Raw genomic sequence first — 22,916 nt, forward strand, 5'->3', positions numbered from 1 at the left:
CTTGGTTTTATATACTATGAAAAGGCGTTTGATTCCATCAAAAAATTCTCAATTATAGACGCCCTTAGCAACCAAGAAATTTCCAGACGCTATATAAACAAATTGAACAGTATATGCAGTGATGCCACAGCATGCGTGAAACTCCACAAACGGTCGTGTAAATTTCCCATTAACAAAGGTGTCCGGCAAGGTGATACCATTTCACCTAAACTATTCACCGCTACTCTTGAGGACTTATTTAGGAAACTTGATTGGGAGGAAAAAGGTGTTCCAATTAATGGGGAGCACCTCAGTCACCTGCGATTTGCAGATTATATTGTTATACTCTCACAAGACCCGAAAGACCTCCAAGATAGAATGCAAGAACTCGCGGATGTCAAACGGTCGGTCTAAAGATAAATGTCTCAAATACAAAAGTGATGAGAAACTGTTTTTCGGACTCTGCGATTATCTGTATTTCTGGCACCCAACTCGAGCAAGTCAGCAGCTACGTCTATCTCGGACAGCAGGTGTCCATAGACGGAAGCATGCACGATGAAATTGTGAACAAAGCTGGGATGGAGTGCTTTCGGACGTCTGAATAGTATCTTCAAGAGTGACCTACCATTATGTCTTAAGCGTAAGGTGTTCAACCAATGTGTGCTACCCTTGCTCACGTATGGCTGCGAGACGTGGACCCTCAACACGAGAGATGTCCAAAGGCTAAGAGTCACACAGCGACGCATGGAGAGGTGCATGTTGGGCATCACGCGAAAGGACCGTAAGAGGAACGAATGGGTTAGGAAGCAGACAAGAGTACGCGATGTAATAGACGTTGCCAAACAGCTGAAATGGAGATGGGCGGGGCACATTGCTCGCCGAAAGGACGGCCGCTGGTCAAATGCCGTCATCCAGTGGTACCCAAGGGGTACGAAACGGCCACAGGGTCGCCCTAAAAGCCGCTGGATTGACGAGCTGGTAAAGTTCGGCGGAAATACGTGGCAGCGAACGACACAGGACCGAGAGAGTTGGAGAAAGCTTGGGGAGGCCTTCATCCAGCAGTGGATTGATCCCGGCTGATGATGATATTATGGCAATTTTTCATAGATAATTTTATAATCATTTTATTATCTATTGTTCGTGATTTCATGCGTCAAAGTCAAACGCATGAATGTTTTGAATGTTGAAATATTCAAGTAAATTGTAAAAATGCGCAACTTAAAATTGCATAGCCACATTTGGCTTGCTTATCCTGAACTCGGACTCGTTGATCACTTTTTGGTGCCGGAATATGACGCGCACGAAATATACGTGTGCCATAACCTAAAAGTATCCAGAATAAATACTACGAACCATGAAATATCTCTGCTTCTGGACATGAGCAATGAGATTCCGACCGAAGGAATAAAAGTTATCAATATATTATATTTGTCAATTCAAAGATCCATTCTATTGGCGTTAAACACTGGCGATTTGCTCATTTTAAATATTGATACTTTGCAAGTTGTGGTACCTGATTTGAACTTCTTCATTCATGACGGAATCAAGGTAAATTTGTTTTTTATGTAAACCCAATGACATGGGTCGAAGGGATGTAATTCAATATGCAGATCATTTTCATTACGCCCAACTTATGGTAAGAGTAGACATATACCCAAACACTGAGAACCGTATAATTATTGTGCAAGTGGTAATGGAACCATTACTTCATAATTTATAGAGCCCGGAATTGAAATCTTATGAAAGTGTGTGGGTTCCATGTTTTTTTTATAAAGATTCATTACTTACCAGCCAGGGTCGGTTCACTGCTGGATTAAGGTCGCTCTAAACTCATTACACTCCCTAGTTCTTCTCTATCCCCACTGAACTTGATGAGTGTTTGTTGATCCATCTGGCTTTTGTAGACTCTTATAGACATACATTACGATACACAATTTATGACCATCCAAGGTCATCAGTCAGTCACACTCACCCCATAATATTATAACCAAATTTTATATGCAAAAGTATAGTAATTTTTTATACGTCATTTATCTAAAATTTATTGATTAAAAAATACTTAATCTGGCTACACTAATCACTGGCTACGTCCATTTAATCAACGTTTAAACGGAATATGTGACAATTTTTATCAATACACCTTTGGCAACGTGTATGTGAATAACAAGTAATATTATTGAAAAATATTAATATTGTACTATTAAATTATATTGTATTATTAATATTGTTATATTGTACTATTAAAAGAAAGGATCTCATTACCCAATATTTTTAACTCTAACTGTTATTTTGACCATCTTTGGGTAAACATAAACTGTGAACACTTATTGTCGAACAAGAAGTTATTGTCCACGTGTTAAGGAACGCCCCAAATTTATCATTTCATTTTACACTCTCATGGTATACGGATCTATCAATTTACATAATTTTAAGCTTTTTATGATAAAAATATGTCTAAAACGATCAGGACTGATGTTAAAATTATTATTAGTAAACTTTTGGTTTATTTTGTAAAGAAGAAAAAGTGTCACATCTAAAAGGAGAGCCGAAACATTATTTAAACAAGCTACTAGCAAGCGTTGCCGCCATGACAGGTACCTCACTGAGAAGTCTTCTATATGCAACTACAGCGACTTCCTGTTATCGCACATTTCTTGTTGTCGAACAGTATTTTCGGCGATGAATTATTTCAAATCGCAAATAAATGTAGTACTTAAATGTGTACGATTAACACAAATATTAAACAAACATATTATTAGATCTCAATAAATAGTAAAAAATAATATATATTTTTGTGTATCAACTGTAAATTTAGAAAAAATATGGTCTTTTTTGGTAAATTTACAATAAACCATTGTGTAAAAAGATTAATATTTTGGCTTTTTTATTTTATTTATCTAACTTTTCTAACATGTGACTATTTTTTTCAAGATTTTTGTATATAATTTGACACACAGATTTTCCATTCCTCGCATATATTATGGTACTTACGAAAATTTCTCCAGATCAGATTAGGCTGGAATCAAGAGAAGTTTGATTCTCTATGTACCAATTGAGAAATCCTGTATCTTTTCAGGCTGCTGACGTAAGCCCCGACCAAGATCTGATTACCGTTGTCACGAACGACCTATCAGTAGTCTTATTGGATTGCACCTTGGAACAGGTCAACATCGTAGACCTTAAGGATAAGAGTTTTGGTGATGGGGAATTCATCACTGTCGGTTGGGGGAAGAAAGAAACACAGTTTCATGGATCCGAAGGAAAGAATGCGGCCAAAGCTAAAGTAGTCTTGCATAATACAGGTATATACTTAGTATCTAATAACTATTTTCACCTAAAACAACCACCCCTTATACCAGTTGTGAAGGGTAGAGATAAGCTGTTAAGATCCAAGATAAATAGTGCATACTAAACTTTATCAGTCATACTGAGCCAAGAGGACCCTGAAGGTCAGATCGACCGGGTTTTTCTGTCGAGGATTTCCTTACCTTAGCCAGGGGTCAGGTTTATGTCCTCCGCCCCCTGCTGTTAGCTACAGCTTACACTCCATTGCCCGAAGGTTGCCGCGGGGAAGCCAGCAGATTGGACTTGCTGGCAGTTGGCATTTCGTTTGACGGTAAACTGACGTTTAGTGGTCATATAGATACCATTTGTAAAAAGGCGCTAAAGATGTTGGGCTTTGTCTTGCGTACTTCCCGGGTCTTTTCGGATGTTACGGTACTAAAAATTCTCTATAACTCCTTAGTTAGAAGCAGACTTGAGAGTGGGTCTATCGTTTGGGCCCCGCATCAGTTGAAGTACGGCCTTATGGTGGAGAGAGTCCAAAAGAAATTTTTAAGACTCCTTTACTTTCGGCTGTATGGATATTATCCGTGGCTCTATCCAACTGATTTTCTCTTAGGAATGCTTACATACTGTAGCTTAAAATTTAGAAGGGATCTTTATTTAGCTACATATTTTTTCAGAATTACGCGGCGTAAATGTGAACTCTGCCATTCTTGGTGGTGTTGGCTTATGTGTCTCTGATAATTACCTTAGGAATCGAGGGCACCCGTTGTTTGTTCTCCCACGGTGCAGAACTAACCTGCCATTAGTAATGCCAATTGGGAGGGTAGTAACCATGTTTAATGAAATCGCTTCGGATATTGATATATTCCACATACGTGAGGGTGAATTTAGGTGGACGTTGTTTTATAAGTTTTTAAGATAGGGTTTATCAAAGTTCACTCTGTGTGCTTCCATCTACTTTTATTTTGTTACTTATTTTATTTCTTATTTTATTACTTATTCTGTTTTTTTTATTTTTAAAAATTATTAACACTTATTTTATGTCATGTCATGAACGCTTTGAATTTATAATTTGTTATGTTCATTATATGTAAAATAAATAAATTTGATTTGATTTGATTTGAACTTTTGCTATGGACACATCTACTGGCGTCAATGTGTCCACTTAGGGCCGACCAGCCGTTGACCACCGATACGGAATGTCAATTGGGTTTAAATATTTCTGACCTAAATTGTGGAAAATAAAAATATAAAGCTGGAAATTAAATGTACTAAGATGAAACTGGACTACAGAAACTACACGCAAATCAAACGTGAATTCCGGTCATGTAGAATCAGGGTTGCCTCATAAACTGTTAACGCATAAAACCTATGCGAAATTGATTAAAAGCGTAACATATACCGTATCTTAATGGTTATATTTGAGGACCCTGGAATAAAATTATTGATGGCAGGTTAAGCTATTTTATCCCATGTTCCTCAATTAAAATTTGTAAATACTATATTCTATCAATTACAGAGCTAGCGTTGGACGATAATTTGGCCACTATCACCTGGCGAGGTGACGGATCATTATTCGCTGTCGGTTTCTGCTCAAATTCCACTCACATCTTTAAAGTGTTTGACCGAGAAGGTGTCTTAAAGTTTACTAGTGAAACACATCCCGGATTGGAATGCAACTTCACGTGGAGGCCTTCCGGAAATCTGATCGCTACTACACAGCAATGCCCTAACAAATACGTCGTCGCATTCTTTGAAAAGAACGGTTTAAAACATGGAGAATTGGTTCTTCCATTTCTTAGATCTGAAAAATACGTTAAAAAATTATCGTGGAGCTCGGATTCTGATATATTATGTGTATGGTGCGTTGATCTTTCTACAAATCAATCGTCTGTGTTGATGTATACCGTTAATAATTATCATTGGTATCTTAAACAGTCGTTACCGTTTCCAATCGACACTAAACTGTCAGCTTTATTTTGGGATGATGGATCTACTCCAGGCAAAGGAAAATCCCTGTATATGTTTCTGGAAGGCGGTATATATACTTGTTACAACTGGCGATGGGGTGTGGATAAAAGTAACGGAAAAACCAGTCAAGATAATGCATTGGTTGGCGTTATCGATGGGAACAAAGTATTGATTACTGCTTTCCGGCAAGGTGTTGTTCCACCACCAATGTCATCGTACTTCATTCAATGCGAGAAAAATGTTAACGGTGTCATATTTGGTCCGATTAATTCAAATAATGACGAATGTCGCGAATCTGACGATTGGGGACAATTTATAAACTCAAACAGTATTTGCACCGTTTTGGATGACGGATCTGTCAGCATGTATACGATTCGCGATTACAAATCTCACGATTTGATCGGTTCAGGTTGTTTTGATGTAAAAGATATTGTTTTACCACTTCAAATGCATCATCTGTTATGGCTGTCAACGTATTCTTTACTGTGTGTATCCAGCCGTAACGAAGTTTCCGAGTGTAACGTTGTCAATGTTACAATGGGAAACAAAATTTCACTTGAAACTCGCAACAGTATTTCACTTCATGAGAACGTTATCGGTATAGTAGCGTTACCCTCAAAATTTGAAGCTTTATTGCAATGTTCTTCTGGTAAATTACTTAATTATGTATCAGGCGATACTGTCAAAGAATATAACGCATCATTTCCGGAAGTCTGCCATCAATTCGAAGCGACCATTATTGGCGGTGAATTCTTTGTTTTTGGTCTGACGCCGCGTAATAGATTTTATATAGACGATAAAGAAGTAGCCAATAATGTCAATTCATTTTTTGTGCACTCAGATTTTTTAATGCTCACTACGATACAGCATCAATTGCTGAGTTACAATCTTACAAAAGATGTTATAAATGATTTCCGAAACAGTCGAAATACTGTTAGAAATAAAACTATGGCCGTGTCTGACCAATCGAATTTGACAGTATCAAACAGGAAATTGGAGAGAGGTTCACATTTGATAACTGTCGTTTCGTGTGATACCCGAACCGTTCTACAACTCCCGAGAGGAAATCTTGAAGTCATTCAGCCGAGAGCTCTTTCGGTTAAAATTATCGGAAAATATCTGGATAACTGCAAATACTATGAAGCATTCGATCTGATTCGTAAGCAGAGAATTAATTCTAACCTGATATACGATCATAATCGAAATAAATTCATCCAAAGCATCGACAAGTTTATTGCAGACATTAAAAATTCATCATGGATTTGTCTGTTTATTTCTGAGCTAGACAATGAAGACGTTACTAAGACGATGTATTTAAGCTCATATATGGATTCAGTTGAAAAAGAAAGTTCTAAATCAATACAAAACAAGGTTAAAGTCGTCTGTGATGAAATGAGAATGGCTTTAATCAAATTCAATGATTTTGATAAACATGCTTTGCCTATATTGACAACATATGTAAAAAGTGGTGAAATGGCCGATATAGAAAAGGCTCTGCTTGAAGTAAAGAATCTGAAGCAAAAAGAAATATCTCTTAATAGAAAAGGTGCTATATCTTCCGACGAGGCCTTGAAGTATTTATTAAATTTAGTGAATGTAAATAAGCTGTATGACGTAGCTCTCGGTTTGTACGACTTTGAGCTTGTAATGCACGTAGCACATCATTCACAGAAAGATCCGAAGGAATACGTGCCATACTTGAACAGTTTAAAAACAATGGAAGACAATTACCAGCGATATACGATAGATAAACAGCTGAAACGATTCGAATCAGCCGTAAAGCATTTAATTGCGTGCGGGAAAGATAAACAATTTGAGTTATTAGAGTTTGTTAAACAGCACTGTCTATTCGGTTTTGTATTACGAGCGTTAGATAGTCACGATGAGCGTTATCAGCGCTGCGCTCTGGAATACGCCGATTACTTAATGATCCGTAAGCACTACAGCGAGGCCGGCAATATGTACAGAAGATGCAATAATTTAAATAAGGCTTTGGATGCTTTTATTGAAGCGGCGGATTGGCAGTCGGCAATGCACATGGTGCAGCAGTTAGGAATGACTGATACTGAAGCTGAAACAATAAGAAGGTTAGACATTTTTTGATATTTACGAATAACATACACATTTTAAATATTTAAGTACATAATTATCATCCAACAGGTAGGTATTAGAGTATAAAAGATGTTTTACGCATATTGTTTTTCAATTTGTGTTTCCAGTCAAGAATAATAACCTAATTAGTTGAGCAAGTGGCTAACATCCACTTCTCGAAGAAACAAAAATCTGTTAATACAAACCTTCAAACTGTGAAGGCCCATATTATGATCCTATTAGGATCGGACATGGTCAAAAAAAAACATTGATTTTTATATTTTTGTCAATTACTGAATTTTGAAAATATCATCTGACAAACTGCAAAATACTCTTTACCATAGACTAATCTTTGATTAACATAATAGCGCTAGTACATGTGCATGGATTAACTACCAGCAATACAGTGTAAATTAAACTACAGTCGAACTTGGTTATTACGATCACGGAAATAGCGAGATCTTAGATGTAATGAGGAAACATTCGTTGACATTTTAGTTTATGGTTTTCTCCATACATTTATTCACTTTTATAACGAGCTACTTCTCGGGTACACCAAGCAAAACTGTTAATGTGTCGATCGTTTAAAAACAACATTTTCGACCCTTAGCAATAAAATCCGACCGGGCAGTTAACTAGACCGATGCCGCCGGGATCGGATTACGTTTATGACACTAGTTAAGTGTCTAAGTACCTAATTGGTGTTTTCGCTGACAACATTGAAAAAATATCCACTCATGGTTGAAATTGCATGTGAAAAAAATAAACTTAATAGTCTATGAATTCCATGCTTGTTTCGGAGATTTTTACGATGGTTTCCAGATTTTTTATGTTCTATGCTTAAATAGAATGTGGCGTGAAAAATGTTATATAACGATATAATGAGTAATGCTTATATTGAGCAAATTCAGTCAGTCCCATCTTCTTTCCTTCCAGGAATCATGCTTAAAATATTAAAAACAACATACAAACCTGACTTACCCAAACTTTCCAAGGAGATGCAAGGCCATTATTCACATTTAGTGTTTGTCAGTCATTGTCATGATTCAATTTTATCGATACTTTACTTAATAAGATAATTATTACGGATGATATCAAGTTTTATTCTTTTTACCTATAATTTAACTTAAAATTTCAACTAAAGTTTATTAGTTAATAAACAGTGTACCTACATATATAATTTAAGTTTAAGAAATTTGGCTCTCAAAAGACATCTCAATCGTTGTACTGTTGATATTTGGCTCTGTTGGCTAATGAGTTTGCCGACTACTGGCCCAACCCATTAGGTTCTTGCTCTGCATCAAACATACTGAAAAAAGCAATGTGTGATTTTTGACAGATGTGAGAATCTCAACCTGCACCGCTTTCGAGGCAAGCACTGCTACACCGTTCCCAAAACTACCCAATAATGTCGTAATATACTATACGGCGCTCTACTGATATATAAAACAGCTCCATTCATAGCTTCCCTCATGAAGATTTTTATAGTTAGATTGTATTTGTTTTTCAGAAAAATTTACGGTCATCTTACAGAGATTAAAAGATACAGTGATGCCCTGTCTCTGCTTGAGTACTGCGGGAGCACTACAGTGGAAGAACTGGTTTCGTGTGCCTTAGAAGGAAGACTCTACAAGACATCTCTGAGTATTTGTCACAAACACCAACGGAATGATTTAATAGGTACGTTGGCTGCATGTATTTTGAATCCTACCTAACTTAAATGTGGATCCAAGATCTTTAATCAGTCATTGAAGAATTTTTTTTTCTATATATAAACATGCATGCAAATAATTCCTCATATCTGATAAAATATATTCAAAAATACAAATACAATAATATAAAATGCTAACTATCATACATTGCATAGTTGGTTACATACGTATGCTAGACCTGGTACCTGACTTAAAAAGTATATATTTGATTTAAAATACCAACATAGAATCGTTCTAATGGAGAGTGAAATATTTGGATTCCTCAAAAAACACTACTCTTGGTTGTTCCCTGATTACTGACCACCCTGAAATTCAGTTATCTTCTGAACGACACAGACTTCCCACCTGTCTCGATCCTCAGTGTCTTACAGGGCAGAGTGAAGGCTGCCCCCAGTAAGCTCCTTCAATCGATTGCTCCAACCCGCCGGCACTCTTCCTCTGCTTCGCCTTCCCTGGAAACTACCCAAAACCACTAGTCTCTCCAGGTTATCAGGTCCAAGCCGAAAAATATATCCAAAAAACTGTAGAATGCATCTCAGACATATTGTCAAGAGCTGTTTCTTTTCTGCTTTTGTCGGTAGATGCCGATACTATCAATATATTCAATAATGAAAAAAACCTAATTTTGAACAAAATGTCACTTACGAGGTGTCGTTTCTTCACCTTCGATATATGATAATGAAGCTAAACACTAGATTACTAAGACCCGATTTCACATATTACAGGCAGATTAAATTTGTGCTCTATGGTATCTTTTAATTTAAGCAAAGTAATTCAAATATCTTATTTTTTCAGAAAGTGTCCTACAGCCTGCAGTGTTAGATCAGTACACCTCTACCAGTTCGTTGATTTCGCAAAGCTCGGAGCAGTTCATTAACCAGAAGCAAAGATTATCTGTGGTGAAACAAAACAAACTTCTTAAAAGTTTGAATGCGGAAAATAATGAAGATATCGCAGGAGACTGCGACTTGTTCTCTGATACAAGCAGTGTCAGAAGTTCTACGGGGACAAGAAGCTCTGGGTAATAAACCATACCTTTTGAGAAAGCTTTTTATACTTATAAATTATTAACAAACCTTCTTTGTTCACTTCTCCAAAAATCACCGTTGCTCACCCAACATTCCGTAAGTCTGTCGCATACACCATATGCATGGTATTTAGATTTAGCAGTGGCGAAGGGTGGAGGTAGACTGTTAAGATCCGACATAAATAGTGCACACTAAACTTTGTCAGTCTATTTGTTTTCATTGAAACCTAAACGAAAATTTTCTTTTTCTTTTTTTAAACGGTACATGTTCAAACACGCGCGTTAACAGCATTTTACTCCCTACTTCAATTATAGTTTGTCAATTTATAGCTACGGCAGTATGTTGTAGCTTAACCACTGGGGAATGCCAAAAGAAATGGCGTATTTCAAAAAAACACTACCTTATTCTTAGGTCAATAATTATTATAAAGCAATCATTATTCGTAGGATGTTTATCACACTTGAATGGTCAAAGACATAGCTTATAATGAATATCTTTAGAATTATCTTCAAATGTGTTAATCTTGCCCATTTTTTGAATAATAAAATGCCTAATTCTTGTCAAATTTGGGATCACATAGATTATTAACACTTTACGGTCCGGGAACGCCACATTGGCGTCCTTATCGAGCCGAACGTTACGATCCGGGGACGCCAACGTGGCGTTTTCACTTACGCATATCTTTACTGTGAAAAATAAATATGAAATTTAATATTTGGTTGCAAGATCTATCGACAGATGGTTGAATGACATGTGCAAGAAGTAAAAGCACGATGGAAAAAAAATATTTCGCGGTTTTTACAGAGATGGCGGACATAATACCATTCAGTATTTTTTTGTACCTATACCATTTTTTTAATTAGTTACAAGCCCGTTTCTAGGCGGGTGAATCACGAGACATTAACAAAAAAGGTAATAAACACTCAATGTTATATTCCAGTGTCGTCACTTCAACTTCGAAATTTTATTGTCGACCCTTTTCAGTGGTAGTCAACCATTTATGAACCTGCATTCTTTTTTTAAAAAATTAACGCGATTTTTATCTATGAAATTGCGTGCTATTTGATATTTTGTCTTTAATGGTTTACTACCCATGAAACGTCCACCATGCTTCATCATCCATGATAGAAATTTTATCTTGAAAATGAGAACAGTTATAAATGTGAACTTGTATCGCGTTGTTATTTTCGTTCGCTTTTTTCGGGAGATTATTGCTTGTGTAACTGCATAAATAATAGCTATTATTATTTATATTTGTTGCACTAATTTCATTGAAAAAATAATTAATCTAAGTATATTTTAGCTAGGATATATATTTTTTATTAGTTTTATCTCCAAAAACACTTTTTAAAATGGAGGACCAATCGTTTTTAGAGGAAAACTATGCGGATTGTATGTCAGATATTCCCAGTGACTGTGAAGATATCGGAGATTTTAGTGATATTGAAACAGACTCATTTGCTCCTTTGAGAACACGCCCACGTACAACATATTTCGCGAGTGATTCTGAGGATCTCCGCCGAGAGAGAACAAGCTATTTGAAGGATTATCAGGAGTAACATTTGACACTGATAATTTAAGTCCTGAAGCTAAATCTAAAAAATGAGTGGACATAACCATGTCGGAGTTAAAAAAGTGGTTCGGGTTGGTGATAATAATGGGAATTGTCAGAAAAGCGACTCCGTCTTATTGGTCGACAAATCCACTTATAGAGACTCCCATATTTTCGAAAACTATGCCACGTAAGCGGTTTTTCAAATATTGCGATATTTACAATTCACTAATAATGAAAAATGAAATTTCACGATTTTTTGTTGAACATAAAGTTTGGATCGAGGATATACAGACATCTGAATCAATTGATGTTGCGGAAACGCATGTACCTTCTATATCTTCTGATACAGATTCAACCCATAAAACCAATTCACCTACTTCATTAAAAAGTATAGGCAGTATAAAATTACATCAAATATCTCCGCCATTTTCAGTCACAATCAAATATTTCCGCAACTAATAAACGTTTAAGAAGAAAGTGTGAAGTGTGTTCCTCACATAAACTTCGAAAAGAACCTATTTACATGTCCAAAGAGTGTAAAGTACCTCTACATCTACATATTGGTAATTGCTTTTCTTATCATTTAAAAAAGTGTATTAGTTGTTAGTTCATTTTACATTCATAGTTTTATAAACTATTTCAAATAATTTCAGCTTTAGTGTTTGATTTGTTTTAAATCTACTCGTACACTATATTATTATGTGCCAATAATTATTTCGTGCCTAGCCAGTTATCTAAAGGTATTATCCATAAGATTGAGTGTTCATTCAAATATTTTTGTGGAATATAAGTAGATGTTTGTTTTACAATTTATTGCTCATAGATTTTGTTATATGATTTTTTTACGCACGCCTCTGCACTGTTATTGGATTGTCTAGATTCTTACAAAAATACCAAATTGTAATAAGCGGTGGGAATGTATATGCGTGCATTTTATTTAATTGAATTTACTCGAAAATATGCACGCCACTGCACTGCCTCAGCCATAAAACTCATAAAACCAATAAATCAGTCATTAGTGTTCGTTCGGGAATGAATGTGCATTTATTTTAAACACTTCACAGTTTGTGTGAAGTCTTTGTTATTTTATTATATTTGATAATCAGAGATATGAGTAGCTAGCGCTAAAAATGAATTGATGCGTATTCTATAGCCGTGTAAAACATTTTGTATTTGAATATTTTATTACATTTTTTAATTAAAAACTAATATATTGTGATTGCTTTATATCAATAGGCTGTTTCCTTTACATTATATTTAACAAATTGAACTAATCTAATAACATATAATAAACAATTTACGAAAATTTACAAATTATATACTTTACCTTTATGGAACGCGGGCCAGAGGTTGACTAGTGTTGAATAAATGACACAATTTGATGCATTGATATATTTTAAGTATTTTCTGAAAATTTTATTGAAATATATCAATAGGTTCAAAAGTTATATCATTTTTAACTTCGCGATCGAAATTTGTTGATTTTCATTTAAAAATACCGGATATTGGTGTAGGTACGTCGCGAAAATTCGCGGACCGTATAGTGTTAATATGATTTTTTATCGTAAATATTTCACTATAATAATGTCGATATAAATTATACTGATGGTTTTATAAATGTGTTTAAAAATTAATAAATGTAAAAAATATTAACACTACTGTACAAATATTATGTACTGAAATATGACTATATTCTAAAACATTAGAGCGAGAGGTTTAAAAGAATACTATTTTATGTAATAAAAATACTTTATGCAGTCATCAAATGTTTAAAATAAATATAAAGGATAATAAGGCTTCAAAATTATATAAATAGATTATCTACAACGTTTAAGGTATGTCCAGGATCATGCTTTGAAAATAGAACAAAAGCTCCATTTTGACATATGCTGAGCATGTCCCCCCTTAAATCAAGCCATAATGATAATAGTAATATATATATAATATAAATAATATTTTAAATTATGCCATTAAATCATACATAATTTTAGATATTTAGGTAGAAGAATATTTTTTTATCGATTATGGTTAGTTCAGGCAGGGCGTAATAAATTTCAATAAACTAGCCGATACCATCTGTAATATGTATTTTTAATTCAACAAAAGTATGACTGAAAAAGTGTGCACTGTTTTTGTTGGATTGCTCATAGCATACCTAAACTCTTATGGTTTGGATAAGGCAGAGTTTAATTAAATTTTAAAAACTAACACCAAGGTAATTAATATTCCTTGATTTAAAACACAAAAACCGATAGTCAATAATAACGCAATTTGATAAGCATTTCATTGAGGACCTACTAATTTAAATTATCGCAATTAGGTAGGAGGCTCGTAGCTTAATTGGTTAAGAAATGCAGTTAAGACAGTATTATATTATTATATGTGATTGTATTCTTCTTTCTAGTCGCACTTTCCGTTCGAGTAAAAATCGACGCAAACACGAACGCAAACTGGTTTCCTTGAAGGAAGGATCACGTTTCGAAGACGTGGCACTAGTTCGAGCTCTGCATGTGCTGGTCACATCCACGTTTGACATGAGGGGCGAAGTTTCCGAAGTGAATCATGTTCTGCAATGGCTGGGCAAGGACGACTTGGTGATGCAATTACAGGTCAGCTACTTGCTACTTTACTTGTTTATGTAATAATATGCTTTGCAAGGACAATCAAGAGACGTTGAAGAAAACCTTCGAAAGGAAATAATATAGTAATTTACCATTTTCGCTTGTAAGCACAGCATGGGGGCCTTCATAGAGTGGAGGTTAAATCAACAGGCTGTTATATGAGGAATGGTTGTTAAATAACATTACATTTTTTACCCACTTGTGCGATCGAACCGCAACTCAGCCACCCTACTAAAATCTCCAGAAGACAAGAGCCAAAATATATGAAAGTGATGATCAAAAAGCCTATAAAAACTAATGATGAAATCAGTCATTTGTAACAAACTTCACACAGTTAACACTCATATCTGTCAAAAACCGCAAGTACTTCGTCACATTATTAAATTCGCTCAAACATTGAATGCTGTGAATTATTAAATATGCAAATATTGCCACGATAAACCCTGAAACTTGCATTTGTTACAAATAGATTGACAATTTTAACATGAAACATGGTAGACTCATACCAAAACCAAAACATTCACATTATAATGCAATAATGATCCTGTGAAAGGAAAGACTGTGTCAATTAAAATATATAGGAAGGAGCCAAACACACCGAACCACCCTTATTTAGAATATTTTTATGAACAATCATAAAAATTATGATTTCCTAAATTCTTACATTATAAAAACGTAAAATATGTAAAATCTTCTTTCAGGTGGAGCCTTCCATTTCTCCATAAGTCACTGAAAGCGATTTCAGTTTTTTCTTTTGTTGCAGAGTTGAAGATTAGTTGTCCTTTTTTACAATCACTTTCATTTGTTTAGGCTCCATCTCTATACAAGAAGGTTTTGTTCAACATCTTTGGTATTACGGATCGTTTGGAGACTAGTCTTTATGTTAGTGTCGTGAAAGAACCCATTATCACTCTGCCTTTCTGGGCAGTGTTGACCTGTGTCCCTGATAACTATTTTAGAAATAGAGAGCATCAGTTGTTTATTCTCCCAATGTGCAGAACCAACCTGCCACTGGTAATGCCAATTGGGAGGGCGATAACTATGTTCAACCAAATTGCTTCGGGTGTTGATATATTGAGTGAGTTTAGGTGGACGCTATTTTACAAAATCTCAAAATAGGGTCTCAGCAAACTCAGTGTAGTTTTTTGAACTTCTATAGATGTATAATTGTATTTTCACTGCTATATGTTTATATTTATGTTATGTTTTTATAATTTTATGCTTTTATTACTTTTTTTTTCTTCTTTATAATAATGTTTCATGTCATGTTGTGAACGTCTTAAACTTATAATTTGTAATGTCCACAATATGTTAAAAAATAAAATGAATTGAATTGAATGACGCAGTGCAATTGTGTTGCCAACTGCTTGCATGAATATAACACATTATTTTGATTATTCCAGACGTCATTAGACTCATTATTGAAAATGATGGTGAAGAGCTTTCCTGAGATTTGGAACGACGATCTTGTAATCGACGCGAGTAAATCTGCATCCGACTTAAACACTCTGACCGATTCACAAGATCAGATTAATAATGAGGCAGCATCTTCATTAGGTAAGAACTGTTATATGTTAGTGACATTTAGGCGAAATATAAACAACTTCACCAATCATCAATTAATTGACAGGACAAGCATACGTTGATTCACAAATTGGTTTTCTTACATAAATTATCTTGTCTGTGGTCTGTTTTGGCTTTCTAGTAGTTGGTAAGATAATCAAAAAATCGGTGTGTGTACTTATATACGCGCGTTAGAAGTTATACTTCTTTGGCGTAACAAAACAAAGTCAAAACTTGTGATACACTAGATTCTTCAACTAGCTCTTAATTATCTTGTTAAATTACACACTCAAAAAAAAGGACCGCTTATTGGAACGCCGTTGGTTTATTTCTTTACACTTTAACTTATATTACTAAATAATATAATTATTTATCGTTGTTTTTATTTTTAAAGTAACGACTGCCACTATGACGTTTAATAGTTTGTTTACGTAAGGAATTGCAAATGGTTGACAATAATAAATTCGCTGCCTAGGCAACGGAACAATTCTAAACTATAATATTATACTGTATAATCGTCACAATTGCATTATCATACTGTGGCGTAAAGGTAGTGCGTTCGGCTGATAACCGAACAATCGTGGTTCGAATTCAATCGAGTGCGATTTTTTTCGTATGAAAAAATAAATTATGTGTTACATGATACACGCCAAAAATATACTCTGATCTGATTTTCCAAACGCGCCTAAAGAAGTATAACTTCAATAATCACAGAATAATCCATAAATAATTTTATAAGTTATTGGTCCGGTCTTGATGATCACTCTTAGCTGGGTCGCACATACAAACTCGCAAAACAAATAAGTTTAATTGACTAAGTTTGGTGTGCACTATTTATGTCTCATCTCCACAGCCTACCTCCACTCTTTGCAACTGGAATGAACCATTTATCAAAATGTTATTGAGAAATAAAGTACCTTGTTACTATGTTTGCTTTTACACAATTCAAAATTGTTTCATTAACGGTATTGCCGATACATACTGATTTTAGCCAATAACTAGAAAAGAATTGGTCTATTCTTAAATTTGAATACACAGACGAACGTGTCTTCTCACGTGAATGTCAAAAATTTTTTCAATACTTTACATATTATATAGATACTTTTTGAGCAATACTTTGGTATTTAAGTAGGCTTTTCTATCAGTATAACGCACCTGTATTGTTAATTTCTTTCTATACGACATCCCTACATGTACCAGTATAAAAATGTGAATCATCCGCAGTATTGCATTTAACTTTTATTCTGATCTCTATCTGAGGGATCGGACATATTGAAAACATATCATGTTGCGAGGTTGAGAATTTTGATATTTCCCAAACAAAAAGTATCATGAAACAAAATTCATCTTTTCTCATTTTTCTCGGTCACAAGCTCAAACTACACAAAGCGTTAAATATGTATGATAGAATAATTTTCTTATTTCATTACAGAACCGCACATAAGAATAGCTCCCGTAATACAAGATTTTAAATGGAAATTGGAGCTCCTATAGGATAAGATATATATTTTGTAATTAAACAAATTAATGTTGTTTTGAAATCTTTTATTTTAATTTTGTAACATATTTTTTTAATAAATAATTTATAATAGTTAAAAAAATATATATATCCACATGTTTTATTTATTGTATATACGCCAGCGTTGCCAGATGTCCCGATTTTAAGCAAAAATAGATTGTTAACTAGATTCATGATTATTCAACAAATACAAATAAGACATAACCATGAAGAACGAAATAAGTTTCGTAAGTATAGAGAATTCGGTGTCTACATTAATATCGACTGGAGAAGTAGATATTATGGACCTAATGTATGAAGAATTTAACTCGCTGAAACCTTCCGTTGATGTGATGAGGTGAAAATTCAAAATATTCTGCTGTACAGAAATGGCATCAGTTATTCAAGAAAATGAGACTAAAAATATATTCACGCTAATTTCATTTATTTTAAGCATCTAATTGCTATACCGAACAAGTATTGTAGATGAATTTAAAATGGGTCAGATGCAAGAAAAAGATGTTCTATTGAGTTGATAAAATCGGAATTATTTGTCCGATTTCACATATCTTTCCGTATATCCGTTTTATAAAAAGGGCGAACCAACCAATTTGACAAAATTGAGATTTTTGTTGAGTAAAAATGGCGAATTTGTATCTCCACAGGAAAGTACTTCAAAACGATAATTGTAATGGTGAATATGCACTTAGTGTTAAGGTTAAAAAGCAAATGTGACATATTAGGCTTTTTAAAATATTATATTATAAAGACAGTATTCTTTCTAAGCTTCCTGTAAAATAGCATTTTGGTTAATTCATCCTTTTTACAAAACAGACTATATCGTCACTGCTCTGGCAGAAGACACTAATTCGAAAAAATTACATTTGAGTTAGTTATACCAAAAAGTTCCTTATTTCAAACTTTACCGTCTGGAAACCTTCTTAATAAATAAACAGTCTTTATTTTAAAGTCACCCTTTTTACGATTACTTAATAAACTCACATTATAGACCATTTCAAACATTTTAACAACTTCAAAGTCAAATTACTCAAAACTAGTATTCTCCAGTTAGTGTGTTCTGCCAGAACAGAGACGATATACTGGTGCTGAATTTTACCAATACTTACATAGGCGAGTGTCAGGAAAAAATATTGTTTAATATTATCATTTTGATAGTTAAAGTTCTGTAGTTTGTGTTGTGTCATTTATGATTGATATTATAGAAATATTGAATTATGCGTTTTTAGGTTGTCCCGCTTTTTGCTCCAAATCCTGATTTTTTTTATTTCACATGGTAAAAATCCTGATTTGGTAAAATAATTATCTGTAAATTCTATTTTATTTCAATTAATGACTTAGAAAAAGGTAAATTCCCACATTGTTCAAGCCTAAGCGGAATATTATGAGCCTTCACAGAGTGGATGTTACATTAACAGTTTTTTGTTATTATGAGAAACGGATGTTAGCCATTCACTCAACTTATTAGGTTCGTACTCAAATTGAAAAACAATGTAAATTTGTCACACCCAGGATTTAAATCTGAGACCGACGACATTATAAGCTTACATAATACCACTCGGCCATCGTAGGCGATCGAGGACTTGGAGGGTACATACTCGTTTTACTTATCGAGGAAGCTCAATAAATCAGAATTTTGAGAAAAGTTTTTGCATAGTAAACATCAAATAAATAAATATTTTTTTGATTTTGTGTTTAATTTCCAAATGTTCCAAGGTTTTTAAAAGATATGTCAACCCGAAATATCAAAAGTTTAGATCGGAAAATCGAATGCAGTAATTGTATGTTTTTTTTATACCGATTTCATAATAATATTGAACTTCCTATAAAACTACGTAATTTAACCATAATCCAATTAGAAATTAGATCGCTGAGATACAATTCTGATCGCATGGGACTATTTTCTCTTGGCTATGGTCCTGTTAATAAAAACTTACACTAAGCGAATTTGTGCCCTTTTTTTTAAATTGCTGAATTCATTGTAACATTTAACGGAGCAATAGTAACAGTCTAAATAAACAGTTTTGGACATATTACTTTCCACAACAACCACACGACACATTTGCGTCAAATTAAATTTCAGCATGTCGTATTTCACAACGTCCAACGTGGGAGCGCCGCACATGCAGTAATAAGACATGTCCAAATATTCGACGAGCGTGAAAGGAATTGTTCGTTTGCAGTACGGGAGTCGGTTTTTTAACACGCAGGAACCGGCCATCTCCACAAGTCTGCTCAGTCGAAATGACCCGTTGATATCCAAAGGACTCATAGGTGTATGGAAAAAATTCGATGATACATCAAGCGTGTCCAAGTTTAGCATTCTTATGTTCGCGGGAAGAGATTTCAGAATGTTATTAGAGGCGGTCAGATATCTGAAAAAGAAAATTAATTTTAAATTATCTGGGGCGGGCCTGACCACATAATATTATGTACACAACGTAACTCATAAAAATAACGTGGGTATAATTGCGATTTAATTGACCAGCGAAAAGTATTGTATGGAGGGAATAGGTGTTAATGTCATAATATAATAAAATAATTACAAGATAAAAAGAACTTTTTATGAACCATGTTTTTAAATTTTCTGTTGAATCATATAAACTTGACAATTCTATGTATTAATAAATACTTTTTTTTTAATTTTTTGATGATGAATTATTATAATTAGAAATACTGAATAAATATAGAATACTGAAATGTCATTTTGACATTTCATATCGATTTCCATAGTAACGCACGTATATAATATTAATAATTGTGTTATTAGGACCCCCTTAAGCCTCAATTACATTGAGCTTCTTTACGAGCTGTTTGTTGGCGAATTTATAATCTGCCTGTAAAGTCGCCCAGTGTAATCATCGAACATGTTAGCTTGTTCGATGATTACACTGGGCGACTTTACAGGCAGATTATAAATTCGCCAAGACACAGCTCGTAAATAAGCTCAATGTAATTGAGGCTTTAGCAACCAATAAGAGTGTTATTTATTATATTTAACATACAAAACAGAATTAACTGAAAATGAATTCAATTCTGCTTAAATATGGCTAAAAGTATTAAAAAAATGGATTGCAATCGTGTTCTGATATATTCTAAAAGTTTCAAATGTCTATCTAGTCAGGAAGTTAGTTAAAAATCGATAGCAAGATTCGGACAAACAAGAAAAAAATTGTACTCGTCAGACAAGAATATGAGCTAATAAAAATGTGGTAATTATATCATAACATATTGTGTATTTGTTTTTCCCATTAATTTTAATCATTAATTAAATTAATTTTATGTGATCAATGGTACTGCATTAAGCCGCGTTGACACGGTCCAAGTACACTTGGATCGAGTGCCATCCAAGTGACAGCTTCATACTATTTATTCCCATCCAAGTTAACTTGGATGGCACTCGTATGAGACATCTTCATACTAATTATTCCTATCCAAGCTACTTGGACCGCGTCCTACTCATCCAAGTTAACTTGGATAGGAATAAATAGTATGAAGCTGTCACTTGGATGAGACATCTTCATACTAATTATTCCTATCCAAGTCTACTTGTATCGTACTTGGACCGTGTCAACGCGGCTTTACCTGAAGATTCTGGTTTGATGCTCTCTGATTCTACGATGCGAACGTTGAAGGAGGTAAAACCAAATGGTAGGAGTTACCTAGTTACACTACTGTTTTCAGTCCCATCCACCAATTATGAAAAGATTTTTGTTGACATCACACTTTGGAGACAGCTCTATAGAGTTTGTGATTTCTCACATTTTTTTGATAATTGATATTTACGTATTTAAAAATGTACTGGGGTTATAATATTGGTTTTTTAACTTACTTGAGATTATTCATCTTTCCGATTCCTCTCGGCAAATACGTCAATTCGTTATTATCCAATTTGAGTGTGATGAGCCTCGCCAGTTTTCTGATAGTGTGCGGGAGCGTCTCTCCTAATTTATTGTGACTCAGATCGAGGAGTCTTAATTTATGTACTATCTAAAAAGGAAGATGAATTCAAAAAAATTCAAAGATATTTATTTTGCTAACTGATCACTAAATTACTATTAGAAACGTTTACTTGATCGCCTTCGAGCCATCTCCAATCTGGTAATTTGTTTAAACCTAGATCGTTTTTTCCGAGATATAATTCCAGCAGGTGTGGCAGCTTTCCTGGAAAAAGGCATTATGAAGTTATCATCAAACGCTCCATATACTACAAATGATGTTGTCTAGGTGTTTATGTGATTTATTAGTAAACTACTGTCATTTTACCACATGGCCTATGTTAAAGTTCCCACCACCACCCGTCATATATGCACGGCATATATAGACATCCATTTCTCGTAAAAAAAAAAATTGTTAATACAAACCAACACTCTGGGGCAGCCTATATGATATTATTACGGCTAATAATGGTTGCAATATAAAACATCATGGGGGCATCTTTTTTGCCAGACTTTGTATTGGATGGATCCAGCCCAGAATCAGAATTAATAAGTATTAATTCAAATAAAGATTTAAACCTGAACCCCATCAATCAAAAGATCAGTAAACTATCGTCAGCTGCAATGTGAAGGATTAAATCAAACAATTAGTACCAAGTTCTGGGGGAATCATCTGTATTGAATTATCACTCAGATCCAGTATTTTTAAACTCCTCAGCATCAGAATTTCTCTTTTAAAGTTGAGCATTTTGATTCCGCTGATTTGAAGATGTGTCAATGTCCTGGGCAGGCCTTTGGGTGGATATTTATGAATGTCTAAGATTATTAACTTGGTAACTGATGTATTCTTCGCTGCCACAGATACATTCGATAGACTGAAGCTCTTCAAGCCTTCTGTGTCGCGATTCAACGATAACTTTAGCGCCTTCAGGAAAACTTTTAATTGGAGAGCATCTGCCACTATACGGATATCGTTCGGTGGATTTTTCAATCTGATCGTTGCCTTTCCTTCGTGGCAATATTTGCAGAACACTTGTTCGATGTTGTCGTTCACTTTGAACTTCGTTCCTAGTTTGGACGCCGAAGAGAACAATAAAAGGAAGTATGAGTTTTGGTCTCTCGGCTCTCTCCCTAATGCGAGCACTGACTTTGCTGCGCGCTTCTTGGATGAGACCACGTTTAAAGTCGGAAGAAGGCGATTGGAAAGATCGATTTCGCAATGTAGTTTCATTGTTATTAAAGTTTCCAATGATAAAACCAAAGTTTGTACAATAGTACAACAGTAATGAATTTTTACGCTGTATAGTCACACCGTAGGCTTACGCACGGGTGAGATAAAAGCTTGATATTTCACGACAGAAAACTTAAAACTCAAAATAAACTTTTCGAGTTTTCGACTATCGGAATCAGCGCGGGCGCCTTTTTTTGACATTTGAATTAAATTTTCAATGCTGCCAGCACCCCTACAAATAAATCCATCTATTAAAGCAAATTACACAATAAGAGGATCATTATGTTAGAAATACTGTCGTCATTTTATTTTCATGAATAGACGTATATATTGATACATTTAAAATTGCTATGTATTACTTTTATTCGAGACAAATAATATTGATATCATAATAAAATTATTAACAGATCACATAATTATTTT

The 22,916-nt window shown here is 34.4% G+C and overlaps 2 protein-coding genes across 2 annotated transcripts; one reads left to right on the top strand and one right to left on the bottom strand.

Annotated features, from left to right (window-relative positions):
- The first annotated feature begins 1,112 nt into the window (after positions 1 to 1,112).
- On the top strand, positions 1,113 to 17,392 carry Elp1 (elongator complex protein 1). Its single transcript, XM_085945865.1, has 8 exons — positions 1,113 to 1,527; positions 3,056 to 3,281; positions 4,787 to 7,325; positions 8,840 to 9,009; positions 9,837 to 10,062; positions 14,029 to 14,233; positions 15,649 to 15,802; positions 17,241 to 17,392. The coding sequence occupies exons 1-8, from the start codon at positions 1,189 to 1,191 to the stop codon at positions 17,300 to 17,302; spliced, it is 3,921 nt and encodes a 1,306-aa protein (XP_085801991.1). The 5' UTR covers positions 1,113 to 1,188; the 3' UTR covers positions 17,303 to 17,392.
- Positions 17,393 to 17,436: 44 nt separating this feature from the next.
- Positions 17,437 to 22,682, bottom strand: Lrr47 (Leucine-rich repeat 47). The gene is made up of 4 exons (XM_085945831.1): positions 21,917 to 22,682; positions 21,397 to 21,488; positions 21,157 to 21,314; positions 17,437 to 19,699 (listed from the first exon to the last, which is right to left on the bottom strand). The coding sequence occupies exons 1-4, from the start codon at positions 22,491 to 22,493 to the stop codon at positions 19,258 to 19,260; spliced, it is 1,269 nt and encodes a 422-aa protein (XP_085801957.1). The 5' UTR covers positions 22,494 to 22,682; the 3' UTR covers positions 17,437 to 19,257.
- Between the last annotated feature and the right edge of the window lie 234 nt (positions 22,683 to 22,916).

The sequence above is a fragment of the Rhyacophila brunnea genome, unplaced genomic scaffold (assembly GCF_057557595.1).
Source record: "Rhyacophila brunnea isolate RB1 unplaced genomic scaffold, BYU_Rbru_1.0 scaffold_19, whole genome shotgun sequence".
Lineage (NCBI taxonomy): Eukaryota > Metazoa > Arthropoda > Insecta > Trichoptera > Rhyacophilidae > Rhyacophila > Rhyacophila brunnea.

Coding starts and splice junctions, on each gene's coding strand:
- Elp1 (XM_085945865.1), top strand. CDS start 1,189: ATGCGCAACTTAAAATTGCATAGCCACATTTGGCTTGCTTATCCTGAA. Junction 3,282..4,786: donor AGTAGTCTTGCATAATACAG/GTATATACTTAG, acceptor TATCAATTACAG/AGCTAGCGTTGGACGATAAT. Junction 15,803..17,240: donor TGAGGCAGCATCTTCATTAG/GTAAGAACTGTT, acceptor ATTTCATTACAG/AACCGCACATAAGAATAGCT.
- Lrr47 (XM_085945831.1), bottom strand. CDS start 22,493: ATGAAACTACATTGCGAAATCGATCTTTCCAATCGCCTTCTTCCGACT. Junction 21,315..21,396: donor GATGGCTCGAAGGCGATCAA/GTAAACGTTTCT, acceptor CTTCCTTTTTAG/ATAGTACATAAATTAAGACT. Junction 19,700..21,156: donor GGAAAGATGAATAATCTCAA/GTAAGTTAAAAA, acceptor TTTCTTTTTCAG/ATATCTGACCGCCTCTAATA.